This window comes from Bubalus bubalis, chromosome 13 (assembly GCF_019923935.1).
Source record: "Bubalus bubalis isolate 160015118507 breed Murrah chromosome 13, NDDB_SH_1, whole genome shotgun sequence".
Classification (NCBI taxonomy): Eukaryota; Metazoa; Chordata; class Mammalia; order Artiodactyla; family Bovidae; genus Bubalus; species Bubalus bubalis.
Window position 1 is genome coordinate 19,172,301 of NC_059169.1, and position 16,492 is coordinate 19,188,792.

At 39.3% G+C, this 16,492-nt stretch overlaps 1 protein-coding gene across 1 annotated transcript in view; it reads right to left on the reverse strand.

The window, feature by feature from the left end:
• The window catches only part of LOC123464531 (ATP-binding cassette sub-family C member 4-like), a 159,087-nt gene that overhangs the window by 13,871 nt on the left and 128,724 nt on the right, over window positions 1–16,492 (reverse strand). Inside the window, 1 exon segment of the mRNA XM_045162456.1 lies at window positions 6,616–6,705. Coding sequence (XP_045018391.1) covers window positions 6,616–6,705 — 90 coding nt within the window.

The following is a 16,492-nucleotide window of genomic DNA, read 5'->3' on the forward strand; positions in this document are numbered from 1 at the left end:
TCTGCCAACTGGGCAAGTTTCTAAACTTACTCTACCTTAGCTTCCTAAGCTCTAAGACTATATTATCATAATTATAAAGATGGGTACCTCCTAACACTGATAGAGTACAAAATGAATCAGTACATGTAGACTTTATGACAGATCAGTAGATATTGCCCAATATTAATAATGCTGTCAGCTAGCCTCTGTTCATGTTCTGCTCCATTTTCCTCCTTTGCATGTATCAACACTGAGACCTTGTTACATATGCATCGACTTGTTTTCCATCTTCTCCAAGAGAATTTAAGCTCCAAGGGTAGAGATTTTGTCTTTTGATGACTGTGATAGCCCTACATTCTGCAACACTGCCTAACAAGCTCTCAGGAGATATTTGTTGCCTGTATTAATGAAGGCATGAGTGCATCTAATCGTGTAACACATCTGATCCTATAAATTAGAAAATAAATTCACATATATAAATAATTTATACATAACACTATCTCCTTATTAAGTTCAAGTGTTGCTGCTGCTGCTGCTGCTAAGTCGCTTCAGTCGTGTCCGACTCTGTGTGACCCCAGAGACGGCAGCCCACCAGGCTCCCCTGTCCCTGGGATTCTCCAGGCAAGAACACTGGAGTGGGTTGCCATTTCCTTCTCCAAGTTTAAGTGTAAAAGGAATATATTATAACAATTAACTCAGTCCAAGATATCACAACCTCATACTTTACACAGTGGAAAGCACTGAAAAAGTTATGATTTAAGGAAAACGGAGTATATAATACTATTCAAAGCTATACATCTCAGTAGAGAATCCTTCAGACTGTTTTTGAGTTTGGGAAAATTACAGAAGATAGCAAAATTGAAAAATAATACACTGAAATTGAAGGCGCCCTATTTCTATCACTATAAACATTTCAATATAACCTACTAATATACTGAATCTACCAACCAGGCACCAACACCCCGCTCAGGAGATCAACACAGATGTCAGACAGTTTCTGTATTTTGTGGAACCTTCTTACTTTTCAAAAATGTTGATGTTTGGCAAAACCAACACAATATTGTAAAGTAATTAGCCTCCAATTAAAATAAATAAATTTATATTAAAAAAAGAAGAAGAAGAAAGGCTGGTGTGCACTGAAGGAGCCACTGAAATGCAATCAATAGATGGGGAAGAGCTTTTACTAGAGCAGGACTGGCAGTAAAGGAAGTAAAGGGAGAGCCCCTTCACCTAACACAAGGCCTGGGAGTGGACATGTGACCTGTCTCCACCGCAAGGACTGAACCATGTGGTTCCTAATGCACAAGCTGCTGATGCCCAGGTTTCTGTATCTCAGTTTCCTGTGTGATGAGACACACTTGTGTCCTAACAGAGACACTATCAACATCGAACATTTGACTGCATGATTTCTTCCCCAGTTTTGACAGGACAGACCATATGCTTAACTTCATATCCCAGAATCCCAGCTGTTTTGTTTTCATTTTTTTTAACAGAAGTGACACATTGGTGATTCATCTTAAGAGTTTTATCTACTGTGCTATTTTAACCTTTGAGTGATAAGGTGCTTCCTCTTCAAGTACATTCATGTTTTATTTGTGGCATTATCTTGCTTCTTAGTGCCCCAATCAGCACTAATTAACTGATGAATTTTTGTCAATTTATAGTAAGGTGGCTAGTTTTCAGTATACAAAAAATGTATTTTCAGCATATTTTGAAAAATAAGCAAGATGAGATGGGCAGCATCCATTGGACTGCCTCCCTTCTGAATGCCCATCTCTCCCAAGGAAGAAGGAGGAAACAGAACTAGAGGACTTTTAAAGAGCGGTTCCCTCGTATTCACTCTCAGGTCACCTCTGTGAGTTTGGGTTCACATGTCCAGTTTGGCACCATTTACACACTAATAACTATGGTTTTGAGGAGAAGGTGATGGCACCCCACTCCAGTATTCTTGCCTGGAAAATCCCATGGACGGAGGAGCCTGGTAGGCTACAGTCCATGGGGTTGTGAAGAGTCGGACACGACTGAATGACTTCACTTTCACTTTTCACTTTCATGCATTGGAGAAGGAAATGATAACCCACTCCAGTGTTCTTGCCTGGAGAATCCCAGGGACAGGGGAGCCTGGTGGGCTGCCATCTATGGGGTCACACAGAGTCGGACACAACTGAAGCGACTTAGCAGCAGCAGCAGCAACTATGGTTTTGAATTTATATAAAAATTGACCTCACTGATTTAGTGATACCTCTTAGAGTAACAGGCTTTCCAGGTGGTACAAGTAGTTATGAATCCTCCTACCAAATGCAGGAGATGCAAGAGATGTGGGTTCAATTCCTGGTTTGGGAAGATCCTCTGGAGGAGGAAACAACCCACTCCAGTATTTCTTGCCTGGAAAACTCCATGGACAGATGAGTCTGGCAGGCAATAGTTCCACAGAGGGTCACAAAAAAGTCAGACATGATCAAGCATGCACACACACACAGAGTAATAAATCACCCCATTATTCTATTTCTTCAGGAATTTTTCTTTATCACATATGTATGTTTTCAATGAAAGATTTAGTATATTTTTTTAAAACAGTCATAAAGAAGCAATTCCTAGAGAAAAACAATGATGGGATGATTTCTCTAAGTGATATTACCAAAGTTAACATGGTAAATTCCAGAAGCAATATAAAGAAACCACATACTTCACTTTTGAAATAGACTCACATCTACTTCTTTTTATAGAAAGCTCCAAATGCAGTTTAAATAAAGGTAGATCTTAGTATTATCTACCCCTTCTAACACTTCATCATTTTTAGAATTTAGATAAACGTTGCTTCTTTGTCCATGGAACAACATGTTCTAAAATTCAGAGTAATTTTTCTACCTGAGAATCTGTGAAAAAATATATCAGCTGGGAAACAAATAGAAAAATAATTTACCAGTACTTCCAGTATTTTTCTTAAGATGTCATAATTTCACCATTAAATCTGTCCTGTGAATTCAAGTTCAGTTAGTTCAATTCAGTTCAGTCATTCAGTCGTGTCCTACTCTTTGTGACCCCATGAACTACACAATGCCAGGCTTCCCTGTCCATCACCAACTCCCGGAGCTTACTCAAATTCGTGTCTGTCAAGTCATTGATGCCGTCCAACCATCTCATCCTCTGTCATCCCCCTTCTCTTCCTGCATTCAATCTTTCCCAGTATCAGAGTCTTTTCCAATGAGTCAGTTCTTTGCATCAGGTGGCCAAAGTATTGGAGTTTCAGCTCCACCATCAGTCCTCAGTTCAGTTCAGTTCAGTTCAGTCGCTCAGTCATGTCCAACTCTTTGCGACCCCATGAATCGCAGCACGCCAGGCCTCCCTGTCCATCACCAACTCCTGGAGTTCACTCAGACTCACGTCCATCGAGTCAGTGATGCCATCAGTCCTACCAATGAATATTCAGGACTGGTTGGATTTCCTTGCAGTTCAAGGGACTCGCAAGAGTCTTCTCCAACACCACAGTTCAAAAGCATCAATTCTTTGGTTCTCAGCTTTCTTTATAGTCCAACTCTCACATGACTACTAGAAAAACCATAGCTTTGACAAGATGGAACTTTGTTGGCAAAGTAATGTAATATTTAAAGTAATATGCTGTCAAAGTTGGTCACAGCTTTTCTTCCAAGGAGCCAACGTCTTTTAATTTCATGGCTGCAGTCACCATCTGCAGTGATTTTGGAGGCCCCCAAAATAAAGTCTTTTGGTGTTTCCATTGTTTCCCCATCTATTTGCCATGAAGTGATGGGACCCAGATGCCATGATCTTTGTTTTTTGAATGTTGAATTTTAAGCCACTCTCCTGTTTCACTTTCAAGTGCAGCTTTTTCAGCATTCTTCAGCAAGATCATTGATCATCCTGTCTTTTATTACATTTGATAGTTAACTGCTCTCCCCTCTTCTCTTCTAGAATTTCACTATAGACTCAAATACTTAAATGAAATCAGAGGTGCACTTCTTTTGGGTCAGGAAAAGGTAAAGCAATTGGCCCAATTTAGGAAAACAAAATCCTCACGTTGCTAGAAAGCCAGGTGGGTGTGTAAAGACTCAGTGCTGACATCCTTCAGAAGCCAGAATTTCTGGCTGGAAATGTATGCTACTGCTAAGTCACTTCAGTCATGTCCGATTCTGTGTGACCCCATAGACGACAGCCCACCAGGCTCCTCCGTCCATGAGATTTTCCAGGCAAGAGTACTGGAGTGAGGTGGAAATGTACGACCTTCATCCAAATCATCCTGCTCACAGTCAAGGCTCATCTACATATTACAGATTTCAGAGCTTGCCTGTAAGGGTAACACTAAATGACAAATACATCAATTCAAAACAACACGAACAATTACTCAGATTTGTGTAGCAAAAAAAAAAAAAAAAAAATTAAGGAACTATGCCACACTTCTCTGAAATGAAAAGAGCAATAAAAAATTTGGTAGTTATTTATGTCAAAGAGTGTTTTTTCTTTTGTTTTCTCTAAGAGTTTTATTGGGTCTGGTCTTACATTTAGGTCTTTAATCCATTTTGAGTTTATTTTTGTATATAGTATTAGCTGCTGCTGCTGCTAAGTTGCTTCAGTCGTGTCCGATTCTGTGCGACACATAGATGGCAGCCCACCAGCCTCCTCTGTCCACAGGTTTCTCTAGGCAAGAATACTGGAGTGTGTTGCCATTTCCTTATCCAATGCATGCATGCATGCTAAGTCACTTCAGTTGTGTCCGACTCTGTACGACCCTATGGACAGCAGCCCACCAGGCTCCTATGTCCATGGGATTCTCTAGGCAAGAATACTGGAGTGGGTTGCCATTTCCTTCTCCAATATGGTATTAGGGAGTGTACTAATTTCATTCTTTTACATGTAGCCATCCAATTTTCCCAGAACCACTTATTGAAGATATGTCTTTTCTCCATTCTATATTCTTGCCTCCTTTGTCATAGATTAGGTGATTAGGTGGCCATAGGTATGTGAATTTATCTCTGGGCTTTCTATATTGCTCCCTTGATCTATATTTCTGTTTTTTTGTGCCAGTACCATACCATCTTGACTACTGTAGCTCTGCATTGAATTTGTCAAAAAGTTCATTCGGGTCTTTCTATAATATCTTATGTAATGAACTTTTTGGCCAACTTAATAATGCAGTCTGAAATCAAGGAACCTAATCCCCAGCTTCATATTTTCTTTCTTAAGATTGCTTTGGCTATTTGGGATCTTTCGTGTTTCCATACAAATTGTAAAAATTTTTGCTTTAATTCTATGAAAAATGCCATTAGTAATTTGACAGGGATTGTATTGAATCTGTAGATTCTTTGGGTAGTATAGTCATTTTCACAATACTGATTCTTCCAATCCAAGAATATATCTTTCAATCTATTTGTGTCAACTTTGGTTTCCTTTGTCAGTAAATTACAGTTTTCTGAGTACTGATCTTTTGCCTCCTTAAGTCGGTTTATTCTTACATATTTTATTCTTTTTGTTGCAATGGTAATGGGGTCATTTCCTAATTTCTCTTTCTGATCTTTCATTGTTAGTGTATAGGAATGTGCATGCTTACTTTTCAGAAGCAAAAGACTGAGCTAGGTCCTATTAAAAAGTCAAAGACTGTCTGTGGTTTAGAAGTCTAGAGTTTCTGCCCTCAGTAGAATCAATTTGTAAAATGAGGGCAAATATACAAAATAATTTGCATTAAATATTCAAAAAAAACAGCAAGATAATAGTCAAAAATGTTTCACGCAAGGGTGAGGGAATTCAAAGAAGTGGGGCAAGGGGAAACATGACACAAATGACAGAAAATTCTCCAGAAATGAACCTCTCCATACAAAAGCTTAGCAAATTCTCCAGGGTTCTGTTACCTGCATTCATGCTGCAGCACTAAAATGACATAATCACCAATAAATAATCATTCTCACATTCCAGGGCTTCCCTGGTGGCTCAGACAATAAAGAATCTGCCTGCAATGTGGGAGACTCAGGTTTGATCACTGGGTTGGGGAGATCCCCTGGAGGACAGAATGGCAACCCACTCCAGTACTCTTGTCTGGAGAAGTCCATGGACAGAGAAGCCAGGCAGGCTACAATCTGTGGGATCACAAAGAGTCAGACATGACAGCATGAATCTCTTTTTTCTGTCTTCTTCTCACATTCCAACTACAAAATATACTTTTATAGACACTTTACTATGAAACTTCCTTATTTTATTGGTCTGATCTCATTCACATCTTTTGGTTAATAATGAAAAACTACTATTGTCTCCCCTTAGTAGATGTTCCCTAAGACTAAAGGAATGAAATGAACACTGGAGGGTAATTAGGATAATGACATCACTAGATCACTAGTAGAATTTGATCCCACAGATTTAACGTCTAATTTAGTGCTCTGTGAAGGACAAGATAATGTGTCTAGTCATTCAAGCTTTTAAGGAAAAAGCTAAAATGCAAACATGGCATTATATTGTTGGTTTTCATCATCATCAATTAATAAACATTGTAAGTGTACACATGTTATCAATGTTCTTCTAGGAGGTAAACAAAGTCAGTTAAACTGTTAAGCTCCTCTTAATTACCTGCAATGCTCTAAATGTACATGTATGGATACTAACAGTTAATTATATTTAATATTAATAAATTACCTCTTCTAAGGCATTCCACAGTTCCTCATCTGTATGTTCATTAAATGGATCCAGATTGTTCCTCATTGTTCCAGTGAATAAAACAGGTTCCTAAATACCCCAAAATACTGAATGTTATTAACTTAACCTCTTTTCATTATATCCCAATGCTTATAGAACAGAATTAAAATATAAAATATCTAAATTTACTTAATATTAATTATTAATTTACAAAATTAATAACAAAATGTACATTTAGAAAATGTTATCTATAAAATAATTTTCCATGTACAAAGCATGCTACAAAATATCCTCCAGACTATTGAACATTAACAGAAGAAAAAAGTGTTGAAGAAGTTTTTTATCTTAAGAAAAAACATGAAGAAGAGAAAGGAGGATTTGCTTATTTAAAAAAAAAAAAAAGGCTTTCTGGGACCATGGGCTTAAGCACACACACGCAAACTGAGGATATAATTACTGGAGAAACTTTATATCAAGATCTACATAAATTAATTGTCAATCGTAGTGTGACTGGGAAATATCAATAGCATGATTAGTTGAGGTTTGTGCCTCAAAGCAAAACCATTAAATATTTACACACTGGCACTGAAGAATAAACTAGGCTCTTTTCTCCACTGGTCAAACAGTCTTCTAGGATATGGAATCTCTCCATTTGTGTGAAAGAACATCCTCACATGTGCAAAGAGAAGTCAGCTCCTGGGGTCTGCAGCATCTCTGTCCAAGGAGAGATCTCCTTGGATTCTACATCAACCTGATCCCCACATTCTCTCACCTGTGCATCAGAATGACCTGCCTCACAGAGCCTCCTTACTACTAACTGCAAGGTCAAGATGACCTGAAACCCATTATGACTGGGTCATAATAAAATTATTCAAATAACTTTTCCTGTTCAACTTTAGGAGGAGCCACAAGTAAATTACCCTAGAAATGTATGTGTCTGCCGGGAGCCGGCATATTGCATATTGAGTGCATATTGCATATTGAGTGCAGCACTTTCCACAGCATCATCTTTCAGGATCTGGAATAGCTCAACTGGAATTCTATCACTGCTGGGAGCCAGCGTGAGGAGCTCCACCCATGACAAAAGTCATGAGGAAGGAGGCTCGGCATACGCAAAGGCGGGATCGAGCCTCAGGAGTCCCCCTGGAAATTCTCGAGCATCTACCTCCCAAACCAGAGTCTGCCTACTTTCTGCTTTTTGCTTTCACCTACACCTCTGACTTTATGGGGGCTGTCCCCCACTACCTCTCTCTGAAAAAAAGAATTAGCTTACAGCTCCAGTTAATAATTCCTGGGTGTGACAGTGTTTCAACCTACAAACTCCTTTGGAAATCCTCTAGCCTGCCTGAATGGGTTTTTCCAGCCACATGTGATTGTTCAGAGCCTCCCAACTGTGAGAGGCAGGAGATGTTCTAAACTGCCTAAACACAGATTCCTTTGAGTAGTTAAAAGATTGATTAGAAAATGTATTGGTGAAGGGTTTTTCACTTGTTGGGCCAATGTTTGCTGCTAAGTCTCCATACTCCTTACCTACTGTGTCCTTGGCAGTGTATTGATTGATATAATGGGTGTGTAGAAATGTAAAATGCAGCTTTGTCCAGTGCTTTTTTGGAGGCTGGTGCCTGACTTTGGAATAATCACCTTTAGAGAAAAATAAGTTTCTTAAAATGTTAACAGGCCTCCTGGCCAGAAGATGATGTCAATCACCTGAACTTTTGCATATGATAAGTTTGAAAGCCTGGCTTCGATTAGAACCAGGAACTGCTGTCCTTGCATGACTCCACCCCTTCCCCCATTATCCTCTATGCATAACTTAAGATATAAAAACTACTTTGGAAAATAAACTGCGGGCCTTGTTCACTGAAACTTGGTCTCCCCATGTCACTCTCTCTCCCAAATTCTGGCTGAGTCTCCATCTGGAGTGCGGAACCCACCATGCTTGCTAATTATGCCTGGGCTTCTAATATCCGACCGGGGAGGCCTCAGTGTCTCCTCTCCTTCAGGAGAATGGAAGGACGCCTGCGGCCTACGTAAGTGGTGCAAACTTCTTGCTTGAAGTTTTATTGGTCTCCCGTGTAAACCAAGCTACTCAGCCTCTTTTCTCCACTGAATTTCCTCACTGAGCTATCCTTATTCTATTACTCTTTATATCCTTAATTAAAGTTTAATTAAGCAGTTGTTTCCTGACCCTCGCCTATGCCGTCTCTCCTTCGAATACCCTGGATCAGCTGGGGCTGGACCCCGGCAAGTGTCCTTCCAAGTTTCAGGACTTTCCTGGAAGCTTAGAGGGTAAAGTATCTGCCTGCAATGCGGGAGACCCAGTTTTGATCCCTGGATTGGGAAGATGCCTGGAGAAGGAAACGGCAACCCACTCCAGTGTTCTTGCCTGGAGAATCCCATGGACGGAGGAGTCTGATAGGCTACAGTCCACCTGTTCACAGAGTTGGACACAATTGAATGACTTCACATTCCTTTCCTTTTTTCCAAGTTTCAAGACAGAATCTTGTACAAAAGCTCCTGTAGACCATTTACATTATCCTCTGGAATGCTCTAGTAAGTCAGGCCACAAGAATATGAGCAGCAGAGAAGAGCCCAACTGGCTCCTTTCAGTGAAGGGGGAAGAACAAGGGGATGCACACGTGTGGGAACAAGAGGAGACTTGACTCTTCCACAAGTGCCCGGAACTGCTCGGAATCACCAGCCTCAAAATCCTGCCTGGCCTTGGGGCTAGACTTTCCTCCTCACTTCACAAAAGCCTGATAAGATGAAGAAGACAGACATTTCTTTTCCCTAGTCATGAAGAAGAATGACACTGAGAGCCTCCTGTACCTTCTTTCAATATTGTCTCTGTTTTAAGTCTGGTGAGAGACAAATGAATGCAGAAGACTCAGGGTGTGCCACCAAAAAATGTGTATCTCTAAGCAAAAAAAAAAAAAAAGACATTATACAGGAGCTTTATTGCACAAAGTTGATTAAGTGGCCAATATGCCTCCAAAGTGGTGAAATCACTGCTCATACATTTCAAAATGATTACTGAACTGAAAACTCCAGAGACCCAAATTTAAGGTCTCCCTTAAAACTCTTGAAAATAGGACCAAGACCAAACAACCATCTGTGCAATGGTAAGAGCTCCTTGTTAGGGGAACCATCATTCTATTTCAGATTTTCACAAAACTTTTTTACTCTTTGTAATTATCAACCCTAAGATTCCTACATGCAGGCAGTTTTCATCCTTCAGTTGTTTCCATGAGGTTAAAACAGATGACATGACTAGGCAAGAGGAGGCTGCCCCCCAATACTCGTCTTTTCTCCATCTTCACTTCATTTTCCAGATCCTTTCAGATATGCAGCTGCTCCCTGAACATAATCTCAGTCAGTGTTCTTTCTGAGAAACATACTTAACTACTTCAGATCCTCAGCACAAAGGATGAACATACATTCTTTGTTCATCAACCTACTTTGTACATCAACCTACTTCAGATTCTCAGCACAAAGGATGAACATACATCCTACCTGTTCTGTTCAAAGAAATAACTTAGGAAGAGCTTTCATTTTTGCTCATTCCCAAATTTTGAACACAAATCGAGGAGTACCTTCTTTAAAACACAGTATTTATCTTCGAAAGATCCCCCAGGACTAATGGTCTATGTCTCTACTCCACTGTCTCTGGTTCCTACCCAGGTCCTTGCTGCTATCCCGTCTCCCCCAATTCTGATCTGCTCATGCTGGGTCAGCAGGATGGTGGGATGAGCCTGGGAGAGAAGTAGAGAGAGGACCCCAGAAGCTCGCTACTGCTCCAAGGATCACAGAGAGCAGGCAGTCAGGGAAGATGATGTGAGTTCATTATCTGAGTGGCTCTCCTGAGTGGGGCAACTCAAAGAAACAGCACTGGGCTCCCCTTCTGCAGAGTCTGCTCTCAGCTTCCCTAAATTAGGGTGTTGAGACACAAGAATCACTGCTTCCTACTCATTTGGGGGGAAGAGAGATTTAAGCTTTCTACACTTAGACAACTTAACTTCATGTAACCAAACCAACAGACTTTCTTCACCTCTGAGCCAGTAAGACATTGTAAAGACAAAGGGCTCTTGATTGGGGAGGGGTAAGAGTTTGAGCCAAAGCCTTTGACTGTGTGGATCACAATAAACTGTGGAAAATTCTTCAAGAGATGGGAATACCAGACCACCTGACCTGCCTCTTGAGAAATTTGTATGCAAGTCAGGAAGCAACAGTTAGAACTGGACACGGAACAACAGCCTGGTTCCAAATAGGAAAAGGAGTACGTCAAGGCTGTATATTGTCACCCTGTTTATTTAACTTCTATGCAGAGTATATCATGAGAAACGCTGGGCTGGAAGAAACACAAGCTGGAATCAAGATTGCCAGGAAAAATATCAATAACCTCAGATATGCAGATGACCCCACCCTTATGGCAGAAAGTGAAGAGGAACTAAAAAGCCTCTTGATGAAGGTGAAAGAGGAGAATGAAAAAGTTGGCTTAAAGCTCAACATTCAGAAAATGAAGATCATGGCATCTGGTTCCATCACTTCATGGCAAATAGATGGGGAAACAGTGGAAACAGTGTCAGATTTTATTTTTGGGGGGCTCCAAAATCACTGCGGATGGTGAGTGCAGCCATGAAATTAAAAGACGCTTACTCCTTGGAAGGAAAGTTATGACCAACCTAGATAGCATATTGAAAAGCAGAGACATTATTGTGCCAACAAAGGTTCGTCTAGTCAAGGCTATGGTTTTCCAGTGCTCATGTATGGATGTAAGAGTTGGACTGTGAAGAAAGCCGAGCACTGAAGAATTGATGCTTTTGAACTGTGTGTTGGAGAAGACTCTTGAGAGTCCCTTGGACTACAAGGAGATCCAACCAGTCCATTCTGAAGGAGACCAGCCCTGGGATTTCTTTGGACGGAATGATGTTAAAGCTGAAACTCCAGTACTTTGGCCACCTCATGCGAAGAGTTGACTCAATGGAAAAGACTCTGATGCTGGGAGGGATTGTGGGCAGGAGGAGAAGGGGACGATAGAGGATGAGATGGCTGGATGGCATCACTGACTCGATGGACTTGAGTCTCAGTGAACTCTGGGAGTTGGTGATGGACAGGGAGGCCTGGCGTACTGCGATTCATGGGGTCGCGAAGAGTCAGACACGACTGAGTGACTGAACTGAACTGAACTGAAGAGTTTGAGTATGTTCTCCTGATACTTATTAGCCCAAGACACATAAACAAATAAACCCATTTCTAAACTAATACTGTCCAAATAAGGGACAGGACAGTAGGAGTAGTATCTTCTGGCTTTGCTCCATACTTATTCACTTTTGTTATGGTTTGGGGAATCCTTTTCAGGATTTTTTAACATAAAATCTTATGTTAAAAAATTCAGGAAAATATCTGATGAGAACATAATTTAGTTCAACTAACATTTATTGAAAAAAAAAGAAAACTTGGAGTCAGAAAATTCTCAGTTCTCATTTTACTGCTCATTAGTTATTAGACTCAGGGTAAATTATTAATCTTCCCAAGACTTACTGCAAACTGGGGTTAGCCTTGCAGGGCTGCTCTGAGAATCTGGAATAACAGGGAAGCTCCTGCTGTGATGCTAACATGGACCAGAAGCCCCCACCAGGGGGAGAGTGAGGGACAGTGTTTGTCAAAATGCAGGTACAATGAATGGATCAGGAAATCAACTTTGTGCCTCGTGACCATCATTTTGTCATTTATATGAACTAGAATAGAACTAGTATCACAGAAAATATCAGAGCACAGAGCAAGAGTAATGTTATTTGTGAACTTTTTGTTCCTCTGTGTGTGTGTGTGTGTGTGTGTGTGTGTGTATGCACATGGAGGCACATGAATCATGATACAAATCAATTGTACATGGACCACACTCAACAGCCACTTGAAGGCACAAGCAGAGTAATTTGCTGCCCAGGCTCTGGAGTTGGGATCCTGTTAAATTTGGATCCTGTTAGTATATTTTGGAAATTAATATCTTGTTGGTTGCAACATTTGCAAATATTTTCTTCCTTTCCAGAGGCTGTCTTTTCAGTTTTATTTATGGTTTACTTGGTGCTTCAAATTCTTTTAACTAGGTCCCCTTTATTTTTGCTTTTGTTTCCACGACTTTAGGGGACAGATCCAAGAACATATGGCTGTGATTTATGTCAAAGAGTATTCTATGTTTTCCTCTAGGATCTTGTCTTACAAATCTTTAGATCTTTAATTTATTTTGACTTTATTTTTGTCTGCATTATTAGAGAAAGTTCTAATATCATTCTTTTACATACAGTTGCCCAGATTTTCCAGCACTATTTATTGAAGAGACTGTCTTCTATCCATCATATATTGTTACCTATTTTGTCTTAGATTAACTGACCATAAGTGTATGGGTTTATATCTGGGGTTTTTAATCTGTTCCATTAATCTATGTGCCTGGTTTTTGTGACAGGAATATACTTTTCATTATTGTGTCTCTGTAGTACAGTTGGAAGTCAGAGACTGTGAATCCTCCAGCTGTGTTCTTCTTTCTCGAGATGGTTTTGGCTATGTGAGGTCTTTTCTGTTTCCATATAAATTTTTTAAAAATTTTCTTTTGTTCTAGTTCTGTGAAAAATGCCATTGGTAATTTGATAGGGATTGCACTGAATCTGTAAATTGCCTTGTATAGTTTTGTCATTTTTTTCTAATTTAAATTTATTTTATTTTATTTTTTTAATTTTATTTTATTTTTAAACTTTACATAATTGCATTAGTTTTGCCAAATATCAAAATGAATCCACCACAGGTATACATGTGTTCCCCATCCTGAACCCTCCTTCCTCCTCCCTCCCCATACCATCCCTCTGGGTCGTCCCAGCACACTAGCCCCAAGCATCCAGTATCATGCATCGAACCTGGACTGGCAACTCGTTTCATACATGATATTTTACATGTTTCAATGCCATTCTCCCAAATCTTCCCACCCTCTCCCTCTCCCACAGAGTCCATAAGACTGTTCTATACATCAGTGTCTCTTTTGCTGTCTCGTACACAGGGTTATTGTTACCATCTTTCTAAATTCCATATATATGCGTTAGTATACTGTATTGGTGTTTTTCTTTCTGGCTTACTTCACTCTGTATAATAGGCTCCAGTTTCATCCACCTCATTAGAACTGATTCAAATGTACTCTTTTTAATGGCTGAGTAAAACTCCACTGTGTATACGTACCACAGCTTTCTTATCTATTCATCTGCTGATGGACATCTAGGTTGCTTCCATGTCCTGGCTATTATAAACAGTGCTGCGATGAACATTGGGGTACATGTGTCTCTTTCCCTTCTGGTTTCCTCAGTGTGTATGCCCAGCAGTGGGATTGCTGGATCATAAGGCAGTTCTAGTTCCAGTTTTTTAAGGAATCTCCACACTGTTCTCCATAGTGGCTGTACTAGTTTGCATTCCCACCAACAGTGGAAGAGGTTTCTCTTTTCTCCACACCCTCTCCAGCATTTATTACTTGTAGACTTTTGGATCGCAGCCATTCTGACTGGTGTGAAATGGTACCTCATAGTGGTTTTGATTTACATTTCTCTGATAATGAGTGATGTTGAGCATCTTTTCATGTGTTTGTTAGCCATCTGTATGTCTTCTTTGGAGAAATGTCTATTTAGTTCTTCGGCCCATTTTTTGATTGGGTCATTTATTTTTCTGGAGTTGAGCTGTAGGTGTTGCTTGTATATTTTTGAGATTAGTTGTTTGTCAGTTGCTTCATTTGCTATTATCTTCTCCCATTCTGAAGGCTGTCTTTTCACCTTGCTAATAGTTTCCTTTGATGTGCAGAAGCTTTTAAGGTTAATTAGGTCCCATTTGTTTATTTTTGCTTTTATTTCCAATATTCTGGGAGGTGGGTCATAGAGGATCCTGCTGTGATGTATGTCGGAGAGTGTTTTGCCTATGTTCTCCTCTAGGAGTTTTATAGTTTCTGGTCTTACGTTGAGATCTTTAATCCATTTTGAGTTTATTTTTGTGTATGGTGTTAGAAAGTGTTCTAGTTTCATTCTTTTACAAGTGGTTGACCAGATTTCCCAGCACCACTTGTTAAAGAGATTGTCTTTAATCCATGGTATATTCTTGCCTCCTTTGTCAAAGATAAGGTGTCCATATGTGCGTGGATTTATCTCCGAGCTTTCTATTTTGTTCCATTGATCTATATTTCTGTTTTTGTGCCAGTACCATACTGTCTTGATAACTGTGGCTTTGTAGTAGAGCCTGAAGTCAGGTAGGTTGATTCCTCCAGTTCCATTCTTCTTTCTCAAGATCACTTTGGCTATTCACGGTTTTTTGTATTTCCATACAAATTGTGAAATTATTTGTTCTAGCTCTGTGAATAATACTGTTGGTAGCTTGATAGGGATTGCATTGAATCTATAGATTGCTTTGGGTAGTATACTCATTTTCACTATATTGATTCTTCCAATCCATGAACATGGCATATTTCTCCACCTGTTAGTGTCCTCTTTGATTTCTTTCACCAGTATTTTATAGTTTTCTATATATAGGTCTTTAGTTTCTTTAGGTAGATATATTCCTAAGTATTTTATTCTTTCCGTTGCAATGGTGAATGGAATTGTTTCCTTAATTTCTCTTTCTGTTTTCTCATTATTAGTGTATAGGAATGCAAGGGATTTCTGTGTGTTGATTTTATATCCTGAAACTTTACTATAGTCATTGATTAGTTCTAGTAATTTTCTGGTGGAGTCTTTAGGGTTTTCTATGTAGAGGATCATGTCATCTGCAAATAGTGAGAGTTTTACTTCTCCTTTTCCAATTTGGATTCCTTTTATTTCTTTTTCTGCTCTGATTGCTGTGGCCAAAACTTCCAAAACTATGTTGAATAGTAATGGTGAAAGTGGGCACCCTTGTCTTGTTCCTGACTTTAGAGGGAATGCTTTCAATTTTTCACCATTGAGGATAACGTTTGCTGTGGGTTTGTCATATATAGCTTTTATTATGTTGAGGTATGTTCCTTCTATTCCTGCTTTCTGGAGAGTTTTTATCATAAATGGATGTTGAATTTTGTCAAAGGCTTTCTCTGCATCTATTGAGATAATCATATGGTTTTTATTTTTCAATTTGTTAATATGGTGTATTACATTGATTGATTTGCAGATATTGAAGAATCCTTGCATCCCTGGGATAAAGCCCACTTGGTCATGATGTATGATCTTTTTAATGTGTTGTTGGATTCTGATTGCTAGAATTTTGTTAAGGATTTTTGCATCTATGTTCATCAGTGATATTGGCCTGTAGTTTTCTTTTTTTGTGGGATCTTTGTCAGGTTTTGGTATTAGGGTGATGGTGGCCTCATAGAATGAGTTTGGAAGTTTACCATCCTCCGAAATTTTCTGGAAGAGTTTGAGCAGGATAGGTGTTAGTTCTTCTCTAAATTTTTGGTAGAATTCAGCTGTAAAGCCGTCTGGACCTTGGCTTTTGTTTGCTGGAAGATTTTTGATTACAGTTTCAATTTCCGTGCTTGTGATGGGTCTGTTAAGATTTTCTATTTCTTCCTGGTCGAGTTTTGGAAAGTTGTACTTTTCTAAGAATTTGTCCATTTCTTCCACGTTGTCCATTTTATTGGCATATAATTGTTGATAGTAGTCTCTTATGATCCTTTGTATTTCTGTGTTGTCTGTTGTGATCTCTCCATTTTCATTTCTAATTTTATTGATTTTATTTTTCTCCCTTTGTTTCTTGATGAGTCTGGCTAATGGTTTGTCAATTTTATTTATCCTTTCAAAAAACCAGCTTTTGGTTTTGTTGATTTTTGCTATGATCTCTTTTGTTTCTTTTGCATTTATTTCTGCTCTAAGTTTTAAGATTTCTTTCC